The 20782-nt window shown below is 41.0% G+C and overlaps 5 protein-coding genes across 13 annotated transcripts; 2 read left to right on the top strand and 3 right to left on the bottom strand.

Moving 5' to 3' along the window:
* Window positions 1-40: 40 nt before the first annotated feature.
* LOC116932558 (zinc finger SWIM domain-containing protein 8 homolog) lies at window positions 41-9960 on the bottom strand. Of its 2 annotated transcripts, none has more exons than XM_045180368.1 (14): window positions 9354-9960; window positions 8842-9158; window positions 7288-7536; window positions 6888-7069; window positions 6648-6821; window positions 6445-6581; window positions 6169-6364; window positions 4513-6100; window positions 4223-4452; window positions 3049-4159; window positions 1861-2979; window positions 1605-1791; window positions 1398-1547; window positions 41-1327 (listed from the first exon to the last, which is right to left on the bottom strand). In XM_045180368.1, exons 2-14 carry the CDS (start codon window positions 9032-9034, stop codon window positions 1261-1263), a joined length of 5583 nt encoding a protein of 1860 aa, XP_045036303.1. In that variant the 5' UTR covers window positions 9035-9158; window positions 9354-9960; the 3' UTR covers window positions 41-1260. The 2 variants fall into 2 exon arrangements, with proteins under 2 accessions (XP_045036303.1, XP_045036304.1); XM_045180369.1 differs by lacking the exon at window positions 9354-9960 and adding an exon at window positions 9245-9265.
* A 210-nt stretch (window positions 9961-10170) lies between these two features.
* Window positions 10171-11412, top strand: LOC116932611 (40S ribosomal protein S14a). 2 transcript variants are annotated; one of them, XM_032940403.2, is made up of 4 exons: window positions 10171-10294; window positions 10529-10701; window positions 10772-10859; window positions 11049-11412. In XM_032940403.2, the coding sequence occupies exons 2-4, from the start codon at window positions 10553-10555 to the stop codon at window positions 11265-11267; spliced, it is 456 nt and encodes a 151-aa protein (XP_032796294.2). In that variant the 5' UTR covers window positions 10171-10294; window positions 10529-10552; the 3' UTR covers window positions 11268-11412. The 2 variants fall into 2 exon arrangements, with proteins under 2 accessions (XP_032796294.2, XP_045036334.1); XM_045180399.1 differs by having other exon boundaries at window positions 10242-10365.
* Window positions 11413-11453: 41 nt separating this feature from the next.
* Window positions 11454-13393, top strand: LOC116932612 (eukaryotic translation initiation factor 4E). Of its 2 annotated transcripts, none has more exons than XM_032940404.2 (4): window positions 11454-11610; window positions 11874-12067; window positions 12134-12311; window positions 12386-13393. In XM_032940404.2, the coding sequence occupies exons 1-4, from the start codon at window positions 11578-11580 to the stop codon at window positions 12638-12640; spliced, it is 660 nt and encodes a 219-aa protein (XP_032796295.1). In that variant the 5' UTR covers window positions 11454-11577; the 3' UTR covers window positions 12641-13393. The 2 variants fall into 2 exon arrangements, with proteins under 2 accessions (XP_032796295.1, XP_045036333.1); XM_045180398.1 differs by lacking the exon at window positions 11454-11610 and adding an exon at window positions 11617-11754.
* LOC116932583 (glutamate receptor ionotropic, delta-2) lies at window positions 13149-16879 on the bottom strand. Of its 6 annotated transcripts, none has more exons than XM_045180376.1 (11): window positions 16739-16879; window positions 16629-16672; window positions 15737-15838; window positions 15543-15652; window positions 15395-15479; window positions 15173-15331; window positions 14927-15110; window positions 14643-14860; window positions 14455-14577; window positions 14199-14350; window positions 13149-14125 (listed from the first exon to the last, which is right to left on the bottom strand). In XM_045180376.1, exons 2-11 carry the CDS (start codon window positions 16644-16646, stop codon window positions 13855-13857), a joined length of 1422 nt encoding a protein of 473 aa, XP_045036311.1. In that variant the 5' UTR covers window positions 16647-16672; window positions 16739-16879; the 3' UTR covers window positions 13149-13854. The 6 variants fall into 6 exon arrangements, with proteins under 6 accessions (XP_045036311.1, XP_045036313.1, XP_032796249.1 ...); XM_045180378.1 differs by having other exon boundaries at window positions 16743-16877; XM_032940358.2 differs by having other exon boundaries at window positions 15918-16672; window positions 16739-16841.
* Window positions 16880-16918: 39 nt separating this feature from the next.
* On the bottom strand, window positions 16919-18936 carry LOC116932586. The gene is made up of 8 exons (XM_032940364.2): window positions 18776-18936; window positions 18046-18705; window positions 17864-17979; window positions 17636-17800; window positions 17464-17577; window positions 17226-17394; window positions 17065-17164; window positions 16919-17006 (listed from the first exon to the last, which is right to left on the bottom strand). The coding sequence occupies exons 1-8, from the start codon at window positions 18797-18799 to the stop codon at window positions 16996-16998; spliced, it is 1359 nt and encodes a 452-aa protein (XP_032796255.2). The 5' UTR covers window positions 18800-18936; the 3' UTR covers window positions 16919-16995.
* Window positions 18937-20782: the final 1846 nt, after the last annotated feature.

The following is a 20782-nucleotide window of genomic DNA, read 5'->3' as shown; positions in this document are numbered from 1 at the left end:
CTATGATTACTTGTTCGAAAGAAAGGAGTCAATACAACCATAACGAGAAAACCGTGTATTTTTACCAATTACTTTGTTGATCGGGTTCGAAGGTTGATAAATAACATACACGATTCTCCCAATCTCATCTATTATTTCATTCATGACAACTTCAAAGAAACGTTTCATCTTATGTGTTGCGCAAATAGAACATTTTCCCTTGCGAAAGTGGAAAAATAAAAAAAAACAAAAACAAAAATAAACAAAAAAATTTAAAAAAGAAAAACGAAGTGAAAAGAGCCGGAAAGAAGAGAGAAACAAACAAAAAGAACATCAACGTCCCTAAGATAGGTTATAAAACGTTCCGACATTGAATTGACGCTCTACAGTAAATGGAAATTACCTTAAAAAGCGACATCCCAAGTTTCTTTTTTTTTTTTCTTCATATTTTTAAACATAGGCGAAAGGGAGTTTAACAGTCAAGACACAAAGTAACACTTAGAACTGCTAAGAATAAAGGAGCAAATTTTTGCAAAGTTCATACACGTTTGCGAAGTGACATAAACGAATTTTTAAGTTAATAAAAACAAATCGTTTTTGAGCCGGTTGATGAACCTGTTCCTTTAGCCTTCAGTTACTTGTTTTAAATTTTGTGTTTGAATTTAAAACTAACGCGGCTTTTTCTTCTTATAAAATTTTTCCGTACGAAGTGTCATTTTCGTCTCCCACAAATTTGATCGAAGCCGGGAAACAGAAGAGTAGTCAACGGTGTCGATGCGGATTGAGAATCGATTGGTGGATAAAGAGAAACAAATTTCAGACAACCAGTTTCCTTTACTTGGAAGCTCCCTGAGAGTTATCTGCCTGTGAACTATATTTATATGGTCTATGGAAAGGTGAAAATGAAAAACAAACGTACAACAACAGTTTCGACCAGGGATGAACAAATTTAATTTTTAAATTGGTATCTGTTTTAATGTGTGTGTTTTTTTCCATCTAAAATTGAAGCGAGTCTGGTTAAAAAAAAAAAAAAAAAAAAAAGAAAAGAAAGGGAGAATAAACTATCGATTCGGGCATCGATCACTTTGCGACACGAGCGAAGTAAGTCAAATTTTTCATCGGATTGGGTTAAACGTGAATGGGGGGGGGGGAGATTTTAAACGAGCGAGGTAATCTAAACGATACGACGGATGAGAATGAACTATTTACAATATTACGCGAGACGAAAAAAGTTGTGGAGGTGTATGCAAACTAAAATTTTTTCCTATCATTGACTTTTTGTCAAACGGCTGGTTGACGAATGATGGCCATTAGACGACCCCATAAGTCTTTGGTGCAGGATTTCGACCTTCGTTGAAAAGATGGATTATTTAGGTTAGAAATTTAAATAGAATCAACAAATGATAAAAGGTTCTTACTTTTGAATGGACTGCAGAAATTCATTGAACTGCATCGGTCCCGTTGGTATGAGGTGAAAAGCCGTTCTCGCCGTTTGAATTATCGTTAGAAAGTCATCGTAATCGGTAGGATTGAGGTGGTAAAGCTTGTGGTTGATGCACTGGATGTACCTTTGTAATAGAGAAACAATGTAACGCTAGTAAGCATTAAACATGTGAACGAATTACATTTGATGACACTTTTGAATAAGTGGCGTCAGGACTCGCGAACGCAAGTGCTGCATATACGGATTGGGTGGGGATGATCCAGTGTAGGCGAAGAAATGGGCTGCCTCTACAGCAATCTCATGGAGTACAAATGGGCTTACAACACTGTTCACCGTCACGACACAGAACTGCTGGAGGTAATCCGTTCCTATTGAAAATACCGACATTGACGTATAGCTATTTTTAGCAAATTAAATTTTCAATGAAATGCAATTACCAAGTTTCTTAGCAACAGAGAGAAGCCATTTGACATCTTCACCGTAGGGCGGATTACGCGAATAGCGAGCCTGCGGACGGTCATCATGAGCTCTTCTTCCAAGGGTTTCCAGAGCTACAATTCCAACTCGATAGGCCGCCAAAAGAAAATGCAGCTGCGTCGGAGTGAGTGCCTGATTAGGCAAAGCTCCGGTGGCTGTTGGGGGAGATCGGACCGAGTTGGCTTGCGACTGTTGGACAAATAGAGGTGGAGCTTGATGCGTCGTACTGTTGGACGTGTGAATGAGCGGCTGGAGCGTGACCGGACAACCCGGAGGGGGTATAGGAGGAGGTGGGCGGTTATTCGTCCCTTGAGCTGGCCCAACTGACATTGGCATTAACGGAGAAGGACCTGGAGGAGGATTGGGAGGCGCTGATGTCGCTCCCATCGGCATGGGACACGTAACTGAAGGAAAGTACTGCAGACCTGGTATGGGAGGAGCATACGAAAACGTCGCATTCGGAGTGGCGCCGCCAGCTCCATTTGCCGCCAAAAAATTGACAGGAACGCCTGGAATCTGAGCAGGTGGATTCGGTCCAGGAGCAGTACCAGGAAGGAAACTGTAAGCTAGAGGAAAGGGAACAATAGATGTCATAGCATATGGCACCGGAACACCGACGCCGGCCATATTGGCTTGAGGCTGCTGCATGGAACACTGTGGCACATGTAGCGGAATTGGTGGCGGCGGTTGCTCGATGCTGGGCAAAACCCGAGCACCCCTACGAGCACTGGGCATACGCTGCTCGTACAACTCGTGCCAACAACGGGCTACGCGGAAGAGAACTTCAGGATAGACTCCACCTCCTTTAGCCGCGCTTTCGACGGCCAGACATGCACGTTCCAGCATTTCGCTACTCTGTTCTTTGCATTGCAGTATAGCTCGCTGAATTTCGTTGGGATTCAATGCGTGCGCATGTGGCAAGCAAGAAAGGGCCAACTCTGCTGCCGCTCGGACCATATTCGCCTCGTGACCACGAGACGCTCGATCGGCTATACTTGCCACTTCTGGAGGGGTTAAATGTCCTTCCCAGGTACTAATCAAGAACCAGAGGGCTTGCGAACCAATCTCCATAGCTTGACCTGATTTGACAATAAAATATCGAATAATTTAACTTGATTAAAGGGTTTCTTCAGACACTTGAACAATACCTGTAATCCAGGAGACATGAGAAGAATAAGTGCGGCTCAACCATTTGGCGCTGACGCAATTATGAAGACCCAAGGCATAGAGACCAATCTGGAACGCGCACATCTGCAGTGCTCGGATGGGACCGCGTGGATTTTGTGAGTTGATGGGCTGGGTGAAGAGCGATGTACTACTATTTCCTCCGGCTTTCAGAAGGACTGTTTTAGCCAATTCAAACATGAAATGGGCTGACGCTTCAGATGGTTGATTGGGAACCGAAGGATAAAGACGCTTGTTTTTAAAGCGATTGATTTTCCCCCCACAAGGTCCCATGACTCCACTATTTCTCGAAAAAGAGGCTCCACCATTTACTAGGCCGCCCATTTCAGGGATGGATGCCTGTTGTTGAGGTTGACGACTGGCTAAATTATTTAAAGGAATCGATGAGCCAATTGCTCCCCCCATCGAGCCGTCAGACAAAGACGGTGACACTCCTGTGCAATTCGGAGGGGGAGGTTGATTCATTGGACCTCTTGATCCAAAACTATCCGATCCTGATGATTTTCCTGAGCCCGAGCTACCGGAATCCGAACCGGGACCCGGTTGTCGCTGAGAGCGATGAGTTAGACTTCGGTTGCGAGCTGCGTTCATCATTTGACGATGGCTAATTGCAGCATCGTTTCCACTGGCCGTGTCTCCAGTGTTCGATTCCAGACGAGCACCGTGCCCCGCTTGCCACTGAGCATAATCTTCTTCCCAAGAAGGACTATGTCCACGTATTGTATTCGAAGCAGTAGCTCCTCCACTAGACTGGGAAGGGCAGGCCGCATGTGGAGGTGAATTCGCGTCAAGCGAAACGGCAATCATTCCAGCTTCAATGCCTTCACGACGTTGACGCACCTGTCGACTGCTGGAAGATGTCTGACCCATAGGTGTCGGATTGTTAGTGTAGAAACTGCTCAGAAGCGGTGCCTTGTACAGCGGATGAACTTGACGATCCAGCAGCTTTTCCATTATTTTGGCTAGTTTGTCTGGATCGTCCTTGTAATGAACAAGCAACATGACAGCGAGATCACCTCGTTGGCGACGAGTTCCTTCACAAAGCAGAGGATGGTCCGCTTCCGATACATTCGCCTGATGGAAATTTTGAGAAATTACAATGCTGTTTATACCACCTTTTATTTATGGAATTGTTACCTTCAATCCCAGGGCGGAGACGGCTGCTTCGAAGCCAAGAGTCTCATCGGTTGGAAGCCGATGAGTAGAATAAAATGGAGCACGAACTTGCTGCGCTCCTGATGCAGTGACCAATGCTTCGAATATAAACGTAGCAAGTGAAAGTGGCAACAAAGCATCGCCTCTTGATCGTAATATGCCATCTCGTAATTGTTCAGCTTTTTCACGCAATATCGACAATTCTGGATGACCTGTGGATGAAACAGTAGATTGACGCTCTTGGACAAGTTTAAGGAGATATTTTTTATTACCTAAAGGTATTCGCTTCAATAGCGTAACCAACTCAGATTCTTGGTGAGCCAACTTCACTTCTAATGGTTTTGTGGTGGCAGGTGGCCGTGCCAATTCCAATCCAAACATTCCTACTCTGAAGGCGAGATGGTAATAGTCGGAATTTTCCGCCAAAACTGTGCAGAGAAAGGCGCATTTGGCTAGCGTTGCTGAAGCCAAACAGCTGATCTGATGACAAGCAGGGTTCGTCTTCTTTTTCTTGCCATTCTTTGTGATAATAGGAGGCAACTCGACCAACAAATCGGGTGGATTTGCTAAAAGTTCTGTCGCCAACTGTATGCCCAATTCACAAGCTTCGGCACTATGTCCATGAGCATGAAGTCCCTCCGCTCTTGCGAAAAGGATCTCTAGTGGATCATCCAATGGCTTTAACTCTCCAAAGACTCCACCGCTCCGGTTCGGAACGGTAACAACGCAAGGCTCTCGTGGCACGGCGCCTTGAGCTGCAGGTAAGGCCATTGTTCTAAATTCTCTAGGACTGGCTGACAAACTGGCCATTTCGTCAGTATCTCGTGAAGATCCAGCTACCAATGCTGATCCAGAAGGAAGTAGCACCCCACCGCTGGCTTCAAGTCGCGAATTCTTTAAACGAGCATCAACTCCCGACCAGTCTGAGTCAGCATCAAAATCTTCAGGTGATGATTTTTCTTTATCGGTCGAAGTGCAACTATCCACCGCCAAGACTTCCGGTTCGTTGGTATCAGAACCCAGAGCCGGATCGTCGCTGTCTTGGCGGGTTAGATCCCGCAGACCTGAAGGTACTGCTGGTTCAAACGCTTCGACTGCTGGATCGCCTTCATTTTCGCAGAAACCTTCGCTACTAACGCTGCTTCTATTGCCAGCTTGATCTATTTCTCTTTCCGGTCGGACAAGAGGTGATGCAGGGTGGAATCCGCCTATCCTTTCCCTCTCGTGACGTATGTCGTCCATGGCCTGGGCATAATCGCCTTGCACTACTGCTCGTCTTTGAAGCATGTGGACGGGCAAGTCATTGGTAATGACGGCCGACGAGGAATTGATGGGGCCGATATCAAAGCGACCATGAGCCTCTGTGTGTCGAAAGCAGGTAAAAGGACAATGGTAAAGACGGTGACCTTGGGTGTAGGTAACCCCGGGAACGGGGTAATCGTCCCAGCTAAGATAACAGGCTTCAACTGAAGGTTTGAAGCCAGTAAACACTTCAACTTCTGCTTTAAATGATTGGCTAGTACGACGAGGAGTGGACGGTCCGGCACCATTTCCGCCAGCAACATGAGGTGCGCCATGAGTAGCACTGATTGTTAACCCTTTGCTTTTCGTGACTTTGTCAATTACTTTAACATGCCATTCGCTGAACTGTTGACGAAGTAAATCGCGCTCTTCCCCAGAAAGGCCTGGATTGAGTGCAGCTAATCGCCAAAGGATGACCACTTCATCACATAAAGAAGAGCAAGCGTGCTGAGATGCTTGCGATTGGCTTCCCAAGTTGCTTGATTTGATACCGCTACCGTATCCAGCTGCACTTCCATTGTGTAACGCCACCTTGGTGTTAAACCACCAGACCATAATCTAAAATCAAAAAGAAGGTAAATTGAACAAACACATTGTACGTATTGCTGTTAAATGTTTATCGCTACCTGTTCACACGACATGATCTCTTCCGTTAAAACCTCCAAAAGTGGAACGGCATTGCGGTCATGGCGTTTGAACATTTCGCGGACGATGGAAAGCAAGTTCCACATGCCTTCCGGCTCCCGACCTCTTAATGGGCGCAACAGGCTGCTCCATTCAGCCGCTGCGGGGGGCGCGGTCGAGCTCAAGTAATTCACATCACTGATGTATGAAAAATAGACCGTTAGTTTCCTCTAAAACTTTTAAGAGAGGGAAAAAAAAATGGCGTCAAATTTTATTACCTGAATACCGTCGGCGACGGTACGCAAAATTTAATGAGGATTTTCCGAATATTCTCGTGAAGTGTATTTTCGTCGAGGCACCATGATGTCTGTTCACTAGCTGACGCACCCGCAGTTGGATCAGGTGCACCGCAAACCTTTTAAATTATGTGTGGTTAACAAAGAGAAAAACCAATCGACTTTTTTTTTTTTTTCAGGCATACTGTATTGATTGCAGATGGCTGGGCCGAAAGAAGTTCATCGAGCAGACGCTGCGCAGTCGGTAAAATTTGTTGAGGCAGTTCGCTAATAAGATACTGAGCGAACTTTTGAAGCTGGTCGCGTTGCAAACGACTTAGAGACTCGCTAACGGGAGCACGAAGTGTCACCAAATGAGACTAGATAAGAAAATTGAATATTAAATTTCTGATCTTCCACTCTTCCATTTTGTGTTCATTCATTACCTGATGAATGCGATAAAGACAGACGGCGACAACATGGGCGCACCAAAAAGCCCGCGAAGCGCAAGTGCAGTTGCATGATGTGATGCGTCTCCGATCAAACGTAACGGCCACATTAAAGGTATTAGATTTACCTTGGGCTGTCTGTTGGCTGGGACTAACAACCGAGGCGCTCAAATGAAAACCTGTCATAATGGAACAATAAATATATTTTGAATAATGATTTAAATCACCGCCAACAACATCAGTGGTAAAGAGGAAGAATTCCGTTGATCATCCATTATTGCAACCCTTTTAATTCTTTTTTTTTCACCCCTCATTCGGTTCTTCTAAAATTTCTTATGGTGGAACGGAATTTTAAAGGATAGGGGAGAAGAGCAAAAAAAAAAAGTAGGGGAGTTACCAATCTGAAGAGGTTCTTTGACGGCTCTGCTTTTGTAGAGATTCTCGCCCTTGTTGAACTCATCAGCTGCACCGTTGGCCAGGCAGGAGTATAGGCGAATGTCCTCTTCATTGTCCGGGAACGACCAGAAGGCGATACGCAATTGGAGTGGTTCGGGTACGGGTTGCCAAGCTTGTTCAACTACTTCGAAGGCGATGTGAGCAGCCACAACACGGGAGCACAGCTCCGAGAGCGACAACACACTTCCATCTGCGAAAAATTATGGCATCATTTTTTTTTAGATTATGCAAACTGCCAGAAATGGTTATATATCCAAGCAATGTTTGTTTTGTTTTTTTGGGTGGGAAAAAAAAATATATAAACAAATAACATTTCGGAGCACATCCTATCTTTTTCGTCTTCTTCCTTCCATTGTTTGTATTTGTGCTCTTGACCCCAAAAATCGGAAAGAAAAGACGTGGGAAACTAGATGAAAAGTAGAAGAAGGGGAGCTAGATAATACTAGCTAAAGGGAGAAGAATATATTTATTCATAAAATAAAGAAAAGTAAGCAAAGGAGAAGAAGTAAAAAAACACACGGCTCAACAGCTGAAAACCTGTTTCTCTTCTCCCCCTTTTTAAAATCTTTCTTTACAAACTTTTTCCTGCGGGCCATTTCGGGACCCCTTTTCTCTCTTTTCTTTCTTCTACACATGAACGGTCGTCTTCGTTACCGCCTTCTCTTGCTTTCCATTCGGCCTAGGTCGCCTTGTGTTCCAAAAACACGGAACAAACAAAAGACACTGATATCCGTGGACTGATATGACTCGTCTTGTTTTATTATAAGGTATAATGACTCGTGGGATTTCTACGTAATAGATCCCATTTCTTTTAAGCTCCTCCAACATCTCCATAATGGCTTTCAAGTTAGGTTGATTCAAGTATACTTTTTTCTTTCTTCTCCGTCTATATCTAGTTTTCTCTTTCCAACACATAGAACAAGGGACACGGGGGGCCCTGAGGCACCACTGTCAGGAAAGACTTTGTTATGTGCGATGTCTGGTCTGCGTCTAGACTCCCGCCTTGAAAACTGTTTAGCAGCAGCGGAAAAAAGAAAACACATAAGGCCGAAACACTCTAGAAGTATACAAAAGCATCTTTTATTGGCCGTATTTTCACTCCATGCGTGCAATCAAAAATGCACATACGTTCACGCACGTCGGTCTACCTCTCCCACCCCCCTACCCAATTGCCTGTCTTCGGCAATGATCGATAAGAGCCACAAAGCACTGTTGGTCGATGACCCCATCTCCCGTTACAGTTGTGTGACCCTGAGTTGACCTCTTCGTAGGGACTTAAACCTCCCATGTTAAGATTTAATAATTTTGTTTTTGCTTTGGCACCAGGTAAATTATTTGTAAAAATAAACTTTCGAGTTTTTTGGTTAGAACAATTGCTTTGTTAAGAAACAAAGCCACCTGGCAACAGGATGGAAAGTGGTCTCTTCTCCGTTAGCAATTTATAAAAAATATATAAAGTGGAACTGAAACCAAGGTAAGGTGATCTGATTCTTACCTTCAGCTCTTCGTTGATTAGAAGCTAACAGTGGTGAGCTTATGGATGTGGTGACAATTAAGGGTTTCTTCCATCCTCTCCAGTTATTACAAAGAGATTCAGGCTCGCTGCCCCAGCTACAAAGAGAATCTTCTTCAAAACGGTCTGAGTCATCAAATGACATGCGGTCTCCTTCCTCCATCCACTCCAACATTGCTGGCTGGTGATTCCGGTCAGGCAGATCCTGGATCAAAACCAATTTCAGTTTAACATCCTCTTGTCAGATATTGACTTTCTGCTAGGACACTGGTCAACTTGCTGGTTAGATCCCATCCAACCTAGGAACAAAGAAAGTATATTTCATTACACAAGTTATGCGAGGAGCTATGAAAAACAAAACAAAAGATGAAACTGAAATCCTAACCCCATGTGGACAAAATGTGGCGGCCATACGTGTGTGTGTGTATGTTGGTTAGGGGAGCCCAAACAAAGGAAGGCACACGGGGGTGGCTCGAATTTAGTCAAAATCTCACCTGTGGGATTGCCCAAAAAACAGAGCACAAGCAGTAATGCCGCCAAAATATCCTCGCGTTAATATTCCGTGAATTCAGAAGGGTTTGACCCAACTACTGTTGAGGCTGATTTTTACACCCCCGTCGATTCACGATCCAGGAGATGAACACTTTCGGTACAAAGCCAGTTCAACATGAGAGATGGGTAGTCTGCCCACAGAAAAGAGACGACGGGGAGAGAGAGGAAGATGCACCCAGAGAACAGGCCAGCCCCCAGCAGAAGTGAACCGAGATCGACAGTGTGTACTACTAACACTGTGTAAAAAAGGGGAAAAAAACTCCCACCCCTCCGTCTCTCAGCCAACCCCTTCAAAAACCCTAGAACCAACTATCCTCTTCCCCTGGCACACTGTACGTTCACACACAGACATACACACACACACACTAAAAAGACGATTACTTTTGTTTGATTCCCTTTTCCCTCCCTATCTTTACTTTTTTGCCCTTAACGCCATCTGACGGTCGCGTTCAATTTGCATTCAATTTGCATTCCGCTACTATTAGGCTTAGCTTAGCCCACTAGCTTGTTAATTTAATTCTTAAAAAATCCTTTACGTGTTACACTTGTTGTATGGTATTTTTGATGACCCGAAAAATGTGGTAACAGTCCCTAAATAGACCGAATGAATTGGTATATTTTTAATACTGTAAAGGTTAAAAACATACTCTTCCCATCAGTAATTAAAACATGTTTCTAGGATAATGCAATCAAAACAGATTTAATTTTGTTCGCAGTATTGTTTCACTACTTTTTGTTTTCATTATTTCATGACATTAGGAAGTTCGCTGATCAGCCAAACCCTTCGCTCCCCTTCCCTCATCCCAAAAGGGGAGGAGAAAGACTTTTTGACAGCCGAAATCTGGCAATCCTGTTCTTTCGTCGCCATTGCTTGTTGAAAAAGGTACATTCGTTCTCTTGAAACGCTATTCTCATCCATTTGAATCTTGGATATATTTGACACATCCTTTATTTGTAAATCGGTTTATTGGTTTTCAGATTTTCACCAATTTTTTGTACATAGCATAGATTGTTTACTAGTAATGGCACTGGTTTTTGCCGAATCAGTATTGTTTACTCGTATGTCTATCTTCTCTTGCCTTGTAGTAATATTTACCATGTTATTTTGACTACCTAGGCAAATCAACATACTAAGTGAGTCATGGCTCCTCGTAAAGGAAAAGTTCAGAAAGAGGAAGCCGTCGTTACTTTGGGACCCCAAGTACGTGAAGGAGAAACTGTCTTCGGAGTTGCACACATCTTCGCCTCGTTCAACGACACATTTGTCCATGTTACTGATTTGTCTGGAAGGTGACATCGAACATTCAGTTGGTTTTGTTCTTTTCAAAATATCTAACATGTTATTCTTTACATTCACCAGGGAAACCCTTGCCCGTGTAACTGGTGGTATGAAGGTGAAGGCTGATCGTGATGAAGCTTCTCCCTATGCTGCTATGTTGGCTGCTCAGGTATGTTAGCATTGCATTTAAATATTGTTTTTAGTTTGTTACTCTAGTGTAAGGACATCTTGCAACAGGTGCAAAGGTGTTTTGTGTTAAGGGACTGACAATCATCTAATGAAGTGCTGAAATAAAGAGGAACTCTATATTATTGGAACATATTTTTTTAATTGAGAAAAATTTCCTATTCTATTTCAGGATGTAGCTGAGAAATGCAAACTGTTGGGCATCACTGCCCTTCACATCAAGCTTCGCGCTACTGGCGGTAACAGGACCAAAACCCCAGGTCCCGGTGCCCAGTCAGCTCTCCGTGCTTTGGCCCGTGCTGGTATGAAGATTGGCCGAATTGAAGATGTAACACCTATTCCTTCGGACTCTACTCGCAGGAAGGGTGGTCGTCGCGGTCGCCGCTTGTAGAAAAAATCCTCCACACGGTCACGAGAAACGTTCCCCACATTTCTTTTCATCTGTATACATATGTGGAGAATTGACTGCTTGGGCCACGTCTCCTTGTTTTGACGTCTCATTTGAAAGAAATACAAAGGAATGTTCATGTGGCAAATCCGATTTTTTGTTTTTTTGTCGCCATAATATAAATGTTACATGAAAATAGCACATTTTTCTTCATAACGCCGTCGGTAGTACATTGCCAGACTGGGGAAATAGTCATTGGAAGGAGTGGAATCAATCCAAACGTTTGGCAACGTTGCCTATTAGAGCGTAAAAAATGGCCGCAGATATGGAGGAGCTTGCTCAAACGGTGAGTTTTTTATGTTGAATATTAGTCGTTTCATTGGTAAAGGTTGCGAATAGCGAAGCTCTGAAAGCATTAAGAAGCGTTGGATTGCTTGGTCTAGATATTACTGTATTACAAGTGTACCTCTGGTCAGTTCAGCAAATGCCGGTAAGGACTGGTCTAGTAGTTCTCGACATGCTCCGTAACATTCTGTCCGAATTTAAACTTGACAACCTCGTTATCAAATTATCAAAAGAGGCTGAGATTAAATTTAACTTCATTTCTAGGAACAAACCCAGCCATCAGTTGCCACTCAAGGTGAGGGTGAGACAGAAGAAACTTCAGTGGATGCAGACATGTTGATCAAACACCCGCTACAAAATCAGTGGACTTTGTGGTTCTTCAAACCAGACAGAGCCAAGGGATGGGAAGAGAATCAGCGTGAAGTAATCCATTTCGATACCATTGAAGACTTTTGGTCGTAAGTGTCATTTTACATTTATGGGTTCTCTCATTCAGTTATTAACACATATGTGTTACTTTTTAGCACACATAATCACATCAAATCAGCCAGTGAGCTCTCAGCAGGCTGTGACTACTCATTATTCAAAGCAGGCATTAAGCCCATGTGGGAAGATCCACGAAATAACAATGGTGGTCGGTGGCTTATCAGTTTGGACAAAAAACAGAGATCATCTGAACTAGATAATTATTGGCTTGAAGTGGTAAGTCTTTTTTTTTCTTTTCAGTTTTTAACATTAATATTTTTATTCATCATTTGTTTAATATGTGTTCCCAGATATTATGTCTGATTGGTGAAGCATTTGAAGAATCTAGTGAAGATATTTGTGGAGCAGTTGTCAATATTCGACCAAAGGGAGATAAATTAAGTGTTTGGACAGCTGACTGCACAAACCGTGATGGCATAATGAAAATTGGCCAGAAACTTAAGGAAAGGCTTGGTATTCAAACCAGGGGGTCGATTGTGTATGAAGCCCACAATGATAGCATGAAAAAGTCTGGATCTGTCGCCAAGTTCAGATACACTGTTTAACACTGGATTCATTTAGTAACAAAATTTACTATATATTTTTTCAGCAATGTTGGTTGAGGTAGAATTTCATACACAGTCACGATGCTCCCCCATGCCTTTGAAACAATTTCCCATTTCTGTAAAAAAAAAAAGTGTTTATCCCCAGGCTATGGGCTAGAGATAAAAATGAGAACGAAATCCTATCGCATTTACAGAAAGGGCTGCAACAGAAAACAGAACTTTTTTCGTTGATTTTTCAAAGCTGTCGAGTTATGGAGATTGATGAGCATGTTTTCCTTTTGTCTCATCCGACTGGAAATATTTATTCGAGAGAGGTTCATTTTTTTTATTTTTGTTTTGTATTGTCTGCGGCGATAGAGCAGAACGCCTGGTATGCAGTTTTTCGTTTCTTTGATTTTTCCTGATGGCATACTAATGATTCCCGAAAAAAGCAATCGTTTATTGAAAGGGTTACGTATGAGGTGATGTTCACAACGTATCTATGACTTGTGCTTTTTTTTTTGTTTTCTTTCTTCTTTCTTTATTGCTCCGTCTCTTGACCAATATAACCTAGCATTCGTTTTCAACCTACACAACTCTTCTATTAGCCAATCAACAAGACTCCGTCGTGTTTCTTGTGACGACTCCTCTCCCACCAATCTCGCAATTTTTTGTTTGTTTTCTATCCTCCCAACCCTGTTGATTGTAATCCTTACTAGTTCTCTTCCGTTTCTTTGGTTTTTCATCGTTGCAATACATTATTGCATTTGGAAATGACGTAGTTTTCTTTATCTTGCGTTAAGTGGAAATAACCGTGAAGCACAGTCGACAGCTTAAACTAGTCACATGAGATAGATCGTAAAACTTAACTAGTTTGAAACATTCACAATTAAACTCACCATCCCGTCATTCGAGGGTGAAGAACGGCAACACCGATGGATGGTAGTGTGAGTCTTTCTCTTTTTCCGTATATTTAGTACCAAATAACAATAAAAATCGGCACAAAACCGCGTAAAGGCGACAAATAAATATACAAAGTTTATAGGGACAAACATGCCCGTCAAAATACAATGCAAACGTTACTAAACCACAATTAAACAACGAGGAACTAGATTTCAGCTCATCAAAATATCCATGCAATTTTCTGCCAGTTTTTTGTGTGTGAATAAAAAATTACAATTTCTTGTCCTTCATTTTCTCGCTTTCTAGTTCATAATTCCCGCCTTATTTCCCTTTTACACCACTTGTTGACGATCCCCGTAATATTTTAAAAGTCTAAAATAAATATTTTCACCGAAGAAGCAAATAAGAGATAGGACGTAGCCCACGACCAAGACGTAAAATGCCCCAGAGAAATTTTTCAATGTGATTTTTGTCAAGTTGTCGGATATCTTGCGTTGCTGCACTTTCTTGGCTTCGTTCAGACAAAAACTTACATTTCTACGTAGATGCAGTTCCCTATTTGTCCATTCATCAATCAATCCGGCTTGATGCAATTCCATAAATCTGCGTGAGAAAAAACACGTGAAGTTTCTCATTTTTATCTTAATAAGAGGTCTAGAAATTCAATATTCATTACCCTTTTGTGAACGATTTTGTGTACGGGCTCTTCTTGGAGAGTGCCCATGCTAGTGAAGCGGGCACCGATTCAGGTTTTCTAGCTAATGCAAGATTGCACTTCCTCGTTGACTTGTAATCGCCATCAATGGCGTTCAGCGTCACGGAAAGACCCTTAAAATATTTAGTGAATGCACATAGACAAAAGTTAGGTTTTGTAGTTGATTGTTATTGGCTATCTTCTCTGATTTTCTACTTGATAGATGTAAATTTTGTACATTAAGGTAAGTGTAGGATCCTGATTTCACGAGGTCAATACACCCTTGAAATGTTACACAGCGGGAGTTTTTATTTGACCTCAGTTTATCGCCAAGCTGTTTGTAGAGCCCAACAGTAGCACCCTGATGTTCGAATGGAATAACTGTACAGAATTTTCATAATGGCTTATTTTTTAAATTTGCCTTACCGAAACAACCACATCTACGGCAAGTCCTTTATCAACGACCAGATTAACTTTGGAATTTGCTGCAACGTCTGCGAGGGAATCGACCAATGGCTCTGCGTTTGATCCCAAGATGTAAGAGGTCAAAAGACTGTTGTAGGCAGAAACCACGACCAGAGCTCCCAAACACCAGGAGCCCACAACAAAACAAACGGTGTTGCGCATCGTTGGGAAACTTCCCCCTAAATTCAGTTTATAATGTGTAGGGTTTAGTTAAATTTTTACATCTGAAAGAACATTTAACTCACCTTGATTCATGAGAATTCTAAATACCTCGAACAATACTTCGAATGCTGAGCAAGAAATGTGGTGTAACTTTCCGCAATACGATCGATCCAATGTGGAGGACGAATGCAACCAAGGCTTAGGAAGAATGAAAAAATAGATTGCTGCAGCCGTAATGGGCATTACAAAAAACAAACTGATCCAGACCTATTCGCCATAATCCTTTCAGTTTCTTCAAACTATAAAAAAAGGGTAACAATTTTTTTTACCGATCGCTGGAAAGGCTTTGCGACAGCTGCGACGTTCTCTGATGATGTTGGCATAGGTATAAGAAGTGCACCAGATGTGTACATGAATCCTTCTGCAAAATCCATAATTGCAAATCGGCTTGGCGTCGTTACTACGGGTCCAATAACAACATCACACATCTGAAATACATCAATGTGCATAACATTAGATAATACTAAAATACGAATTTTACTCTAATTTACTCCGTTGGTAATGTAGAAAGCAAGGCCTGGTAGAGCGTTGCTAAATCCTTCCATAAGGCTATCGTTTACCTGTAGAACTGAATACCTATTCATCAAAAATCGAAAATCAGAAGAGTGTTGCGTTTCAGGCGTCCTATGTATAACTTACGTAAAATTTAAACGTCGTGCTAATGAATCCAGCGTTTCAGCTGCTACACCATCGAGCTTAACAATATGCCCGGAAATGTTTCTCGTCACGTAAAGATGAACCAAAGTAACCTAAAAAAAAAATCAAATAGCGTTTGAATTATTGTAAATGAATTACGATTATAAGAAAACAAAGAAAAAAAGAATTTCAGTTACCTGCGTCCCAACCACTATATGTTTCCCATTAAGGGACATGATATCGCTTGAAATAAGTTTCGACCAACCGATTAAAAACAACAGGCAGTTCCATCTCATTTTCTGAAAGTTCCCAAATTTCTGTGTTACTATTAGGGGTAAAAATGTTTGCTTATGCTTGTTCTCTTCCAAAGATACGTACTTGGACTGAGCATTTTCCTTGTCTAAATCAATTGTATATGTAGCTGCGTTTCAGCATATATCTACATAAAAGTAGCTAGGGCACAAATATAGATAAGACAACACATTGACCTCAACATTAATTTAAAAGCCTATTTTCCGTATTTTGGAAGCCAAAATCAGGTGCCGAGACGGCATACTCTATCACAATTCGCTGAACCATTAAAGAGCACTAGCCATTTTACATTCATCATGCAGGCAGCATGATAGCTGTTTACGCATTGGTGCTTACTCAACTTCATTATTTAGCTTTTGATTGTTCCAAACGACTAGATAACAGTATACCCACGCATAACATGAGCGCATTATCGTCTTTCCTGTTTTTACTGTAGTCTCAGCCCGGTCATCCTTGCCCTCTAAACTTATTTTAAGCTACGCAGGCAATGCAAAATAAATGAATCGTAAAACGAGGCAATGTTAAATACTGGATTGCATTGCCAATGGATGTCCTCATGGTAAACTTGAATACAAGGGTAAAGAACTACATGGCAATTTATTCAATTGACTGATGTTGTTAACGCGAACGGAACTATGATTTTTGAAAAATTCAATAAGTGCCTATCTAACTAAAACACTGGGTAAACTTGTCTGTCCCATCATAGGCCAGCCCAGTATGTACAGCGCAATAATTTTCGTATTAACGAGTAAATTGTGCTATTTTATTGTGACTTACCCCCCACGCGGTTAGCATTACTGTGTCCGTTGCCAATTGTGCATCTAATAACAAAATAACAAGAAACGCTGAATATGTTATGCAAATTAAAACGGTATGTTAATACGTACTTGCCTCATTCAGTATAAGCCACAACGATTGAGGAATAATTGCCGGTGACTTCTGTGGCCTGAAATTATCTAATCTGATGCAGTTCTTACACGATAATTTCTCTGCAAACCAGCCACCAGCTAACGTGTACTACCTCTTACTCATTGATCTAAGCCAGACAAAACATACAAAACATTTTGTAGTTTAAACCAATAGGGGCCTTTATTTGTCATGATTTTCAAAACTTGTCGTATTGCCCAAATGGCTACAATTAGTTTTAATCTTCATCTAAAACAAAACAAAAATTAAGTTATTCCGAATAGAGAAAAACCTATCAAACCAATACCTTCGTCCATACCGTCTTCCTCATCGCTCGCGCATTCTCCTTGATCGTTTCTATCATCTTCTTTTCGAACATCCATTTTCCTTTTCTTGGTTAGTGGTTCCTATAGAGTAAAATCAAGACTGATTGCTCAGAATTAATCTATTGTTAACGTCGATAGCTACCTCTTTGACTTCAACTGCAACAGGTTCAGGTTCACCCAATTGTGGATTTTCGCATAAGAGTTCCTCATAGGCAGGAAATACATAGACTTTTTTCCCGGCAATATTCAAGAATTTGCATTTTAAAATTTCAGCCACCCGCTCCGTGTTTTTAAAGCGAAGAGCCGCGTGACTAGTGAATAAATAGTTGCGGGTTTTTTTTTTATATTCTCGGAAATAGTAAAGATTAATTTTAAAATACCAAAACTTTGAAGCGGGAAACGTTTTGTCGTAAAGGAAGTAGGAAACTGCTTCTGGGAATAGACTGGCGATATCCTTGATTGAGGCATCTTTTGGCACATCTCTCAGCACGACCCTTAAGAAAAGATAATATTTTTTAGTTAGTCTTAAAAAACTAGCGACACAAAACTCACTGGTCGTGATAAATAATGGCATTAGTGGTGGAAGTTCCCAACTTTGTAGCTGTGCTTCCTGCAAACCCATCTACTTGTCTCAGTCCTGTTTTACGAATTAGATTTTTTAATCTTCCTGCTGCAGACATCGCTTCTTCTGGACTTGCAAATTGCACCTTACAGCAACTTATTCATACTCATTAGGTATTTGACTTCTACACTTGAATACATCAATTCAATAGAAATTACCTGTTATCCTTTAGGGGGAGTACTTCTAGAATTTTACTGTCAAGTTTTTTTACAGTGTCTTCATCATAAGGCTTGTCAAACCTCAAAAATAGCTTACAGTTTTCTGAAGTATTACTCTGGATAGCAGAATAAAAAATTCAAAATGTACAAACCAAAATAAATAAGGTAATTTAGTAGCGCACCTGTCTCTTGAATGACTTGAATCCCATAAGATTTGTTGATTTAACATTTTGATGAGCAGTTAGGATAAGCTTTGCAGCTTCAAGAGATTCAATATCTTTAAATAGAATTATTTTTTCTTTTTCTTTCTTGCTGGGTGGTGTTAGCAGTGCATGAAATCCCTTTAGTTTCTCCAGTTCATACACATCTGGGCCATCTTTGAATGTGATGTATAATGATAGCCCATCTTTTATTTCAGACCCAGTATTTTCCTTGGTGTCTTCTTTTTTCTGAATGTCTCCTTTCTTGCTTTGTTTGGCTTGTTCAAGTACTGTATGCCTTACTTGGTTACCCTTTTCTGAGCTTTCTCTCCCTGGTCTACCTTTTGATGACCCCCCTCTACCTTGTCTTCCTTGGGCTGTCCCCCCTCTACCCCGACTTCCTGGTGCAGCATCTGCTCGCTCACCACTTCTTTGTATCCCACTTTCTCTGTCATGATTTCCTTGTGGTTCCTCCGGCTGATTATGATTGCTGCCATCTTCAATTAGATTTGCTTGTTTACCTCCTTTGAAATTTCCCCTCATATTTCCTCTGCTTCCACCTCTAGGGCCCCCTCTATCACGGCCATCTCTTCCGCGACCACGGCCACCGCCTCGTCCTCGTCCACGTGAAGCGACAACGTCCTGTTATATTTTTAATTTAGGTTGTTGTTTAGGATATAATAATTACGAATTCAGAATATCTACAACTTACTTTGAATTGATCAAATTTATTCATTTCATGTTTCGGTTATTTCAGTGAACATGAAATAGAATCCTCACTATGTAGGGTGTTTAGTTTACTTGATGGACAAGGAGTCGACAGTGTTTACGAAACGCCAACACGTGTTTCAAACACGTAGCAGACGAACCTTTTAACAGTAGGCAGGAAATCTGACGATGTTGCACTCTCTTCAAATAAATCCATTGGCTGCATGGCTATAGAAAAACCAATAGCAGGCTTCGATGTATGCATGTGATCTTGGCTGCCAATAGCAATAGTAGATACTAGTCACTGGATGGCGGGAAAATGGTGTTAAGAAGATTCTTTTCTATTGGATCTGATGTTGGCGGGAGATCGACACAACTTGGTCTCCGCGAGACGGTCTCGAAGGGTCGAGACCGTCACCCGTACATCCCAGTGGGACTATCCCGGCCCTCTGATTGGCTCTCTTCACCCTTACATCCTTCTATGTCTTTCTGCTTTCCGCTCCCACATTTTCCTGATGTACACAGTGTGGTTTTCCGTGGGGCTGCCGCTTTGATTTGTTTGTTTCTTTCGTGTATTTTTATTATTTACATTTATTGTTTGTTCTTTATTAAGTTTTACAAATACAATATTTTTACTTACATTAATTGTTTTTTTCATTTTATATAATAGATTGAATTAATTACCGGTGTGTTTTCTTAAATAAGTGTAAATTGTCATCCAATGGGCCTTGGGTTGGCGGTTCCAAAACCCGATCTTGTAATGATCGGGGAAACTATAAGTCCAAAACTAAAAAAACTTATAGGAATGGATATATCTGGATAAGATCTGTCCATTTCTGCAAAAATATTGCTTAAAAACTACTTATTGGAAGAGTAACCCGATTTGCCATTTTTCCGGTAGGTCGGTGCGGTTTAGCGGGTATCCGGTAATCCCCACCCCCGAATAATACTTAATATTTAAATAATTTTTTGCGGGAAAACTATAAGACCAAAATTAATAAATTTTACAGAAATGGATAGCTCTTATCAAGAGCTATCCATTTCTGTAAAAAAATTAAGACAATTTTCATAAACAAAAAAATTTTGGGCAAGAACTTTTTTGTAGTTTTTGCGCTCTAGAGATATACTCGATCCTATAGACTTAAGTAATAATTTTCATTGTTTTTGAAACTTTTTAGTGTATGAATATTTTTTCATAAATTATAGAGAAATAGATAGCCCTTATCAAGAGCTTTCCATTTATATAAAATTTATTAATTTTGGTCCTATAGTTTCCCCGAAAAAAATTATTTAAATTTCCCGTATTACTGGGAGATGAGGGTTAACTTAGACCCGCTAAACTGCACCGACCTACCTGAAAAATGCCGAAGCGGTTTACTTCTCCAATAAGGAAATTTTGAGCAATATTTTTACAGAAATGGATAGATCTTATCAAGATATATCCATTCCTATAATTGTTAAAACTTTTGGACTTATAGTTTTCCCGATTGTCCCAAAATCGGGTGTTGAAACCGTTTTTCTCCAGCCCGCACCAACCCAGTTGCCCATGAGAGTTCATTCACAATAATTCTGATGGAAACACACCGATGTTTAATTCATTCCTGTTTTATAAATTGAAAAGCGATTTAATAAAGGTATAAGTAGTGTAATAGCATAAATTAATAAATTAAAAACAAAAATCCAACGATAACGAAAAAATATTCATACACAAAAAAGTTAAAAAAAATTTATATTGTTACTTAAGTCTATTGGATCTAGTATATATATCTAGAGCGCAAAAACTACAAACAACGTCTTGTCCAAAATTTGTTTGTTTATGAAAATTATGTTAATTATTTTACAGAAATGGATAGCGCTTACTAAGAGCTATCCATTTCTGCAAAATTTATTAATTTTTTCCTTATAGTTTTCCCGCAATAAATTATTGAAATATGACGTATTTTTATGAGGGGGGTTCCTTAGCCCCGCTAAACCGCACCGACCTACCCGTAAAATGGCGAAGCGGTTTACT

This window comes from Daphnia magna, linkage group LG10 (assembly GCF_020631705.1).
Source record: "Daphnia magna isolate NIES linkage group LG10, ASM2063170v1.1, whole genome shotgun sequence".
In the NCBI taxonomy this organism is placed as follows: Eukaryota; Metazoa; Arthropoda; class Branchiopoda; order Diplostraca; family Daphniidae; genus Daphnia; species Daphnia magna.
The sequence above is the reverse complement of the archived record's forward strand: the minus strand, read 5'-3'. Positions and strand labels throughout refer to the sequence as shown.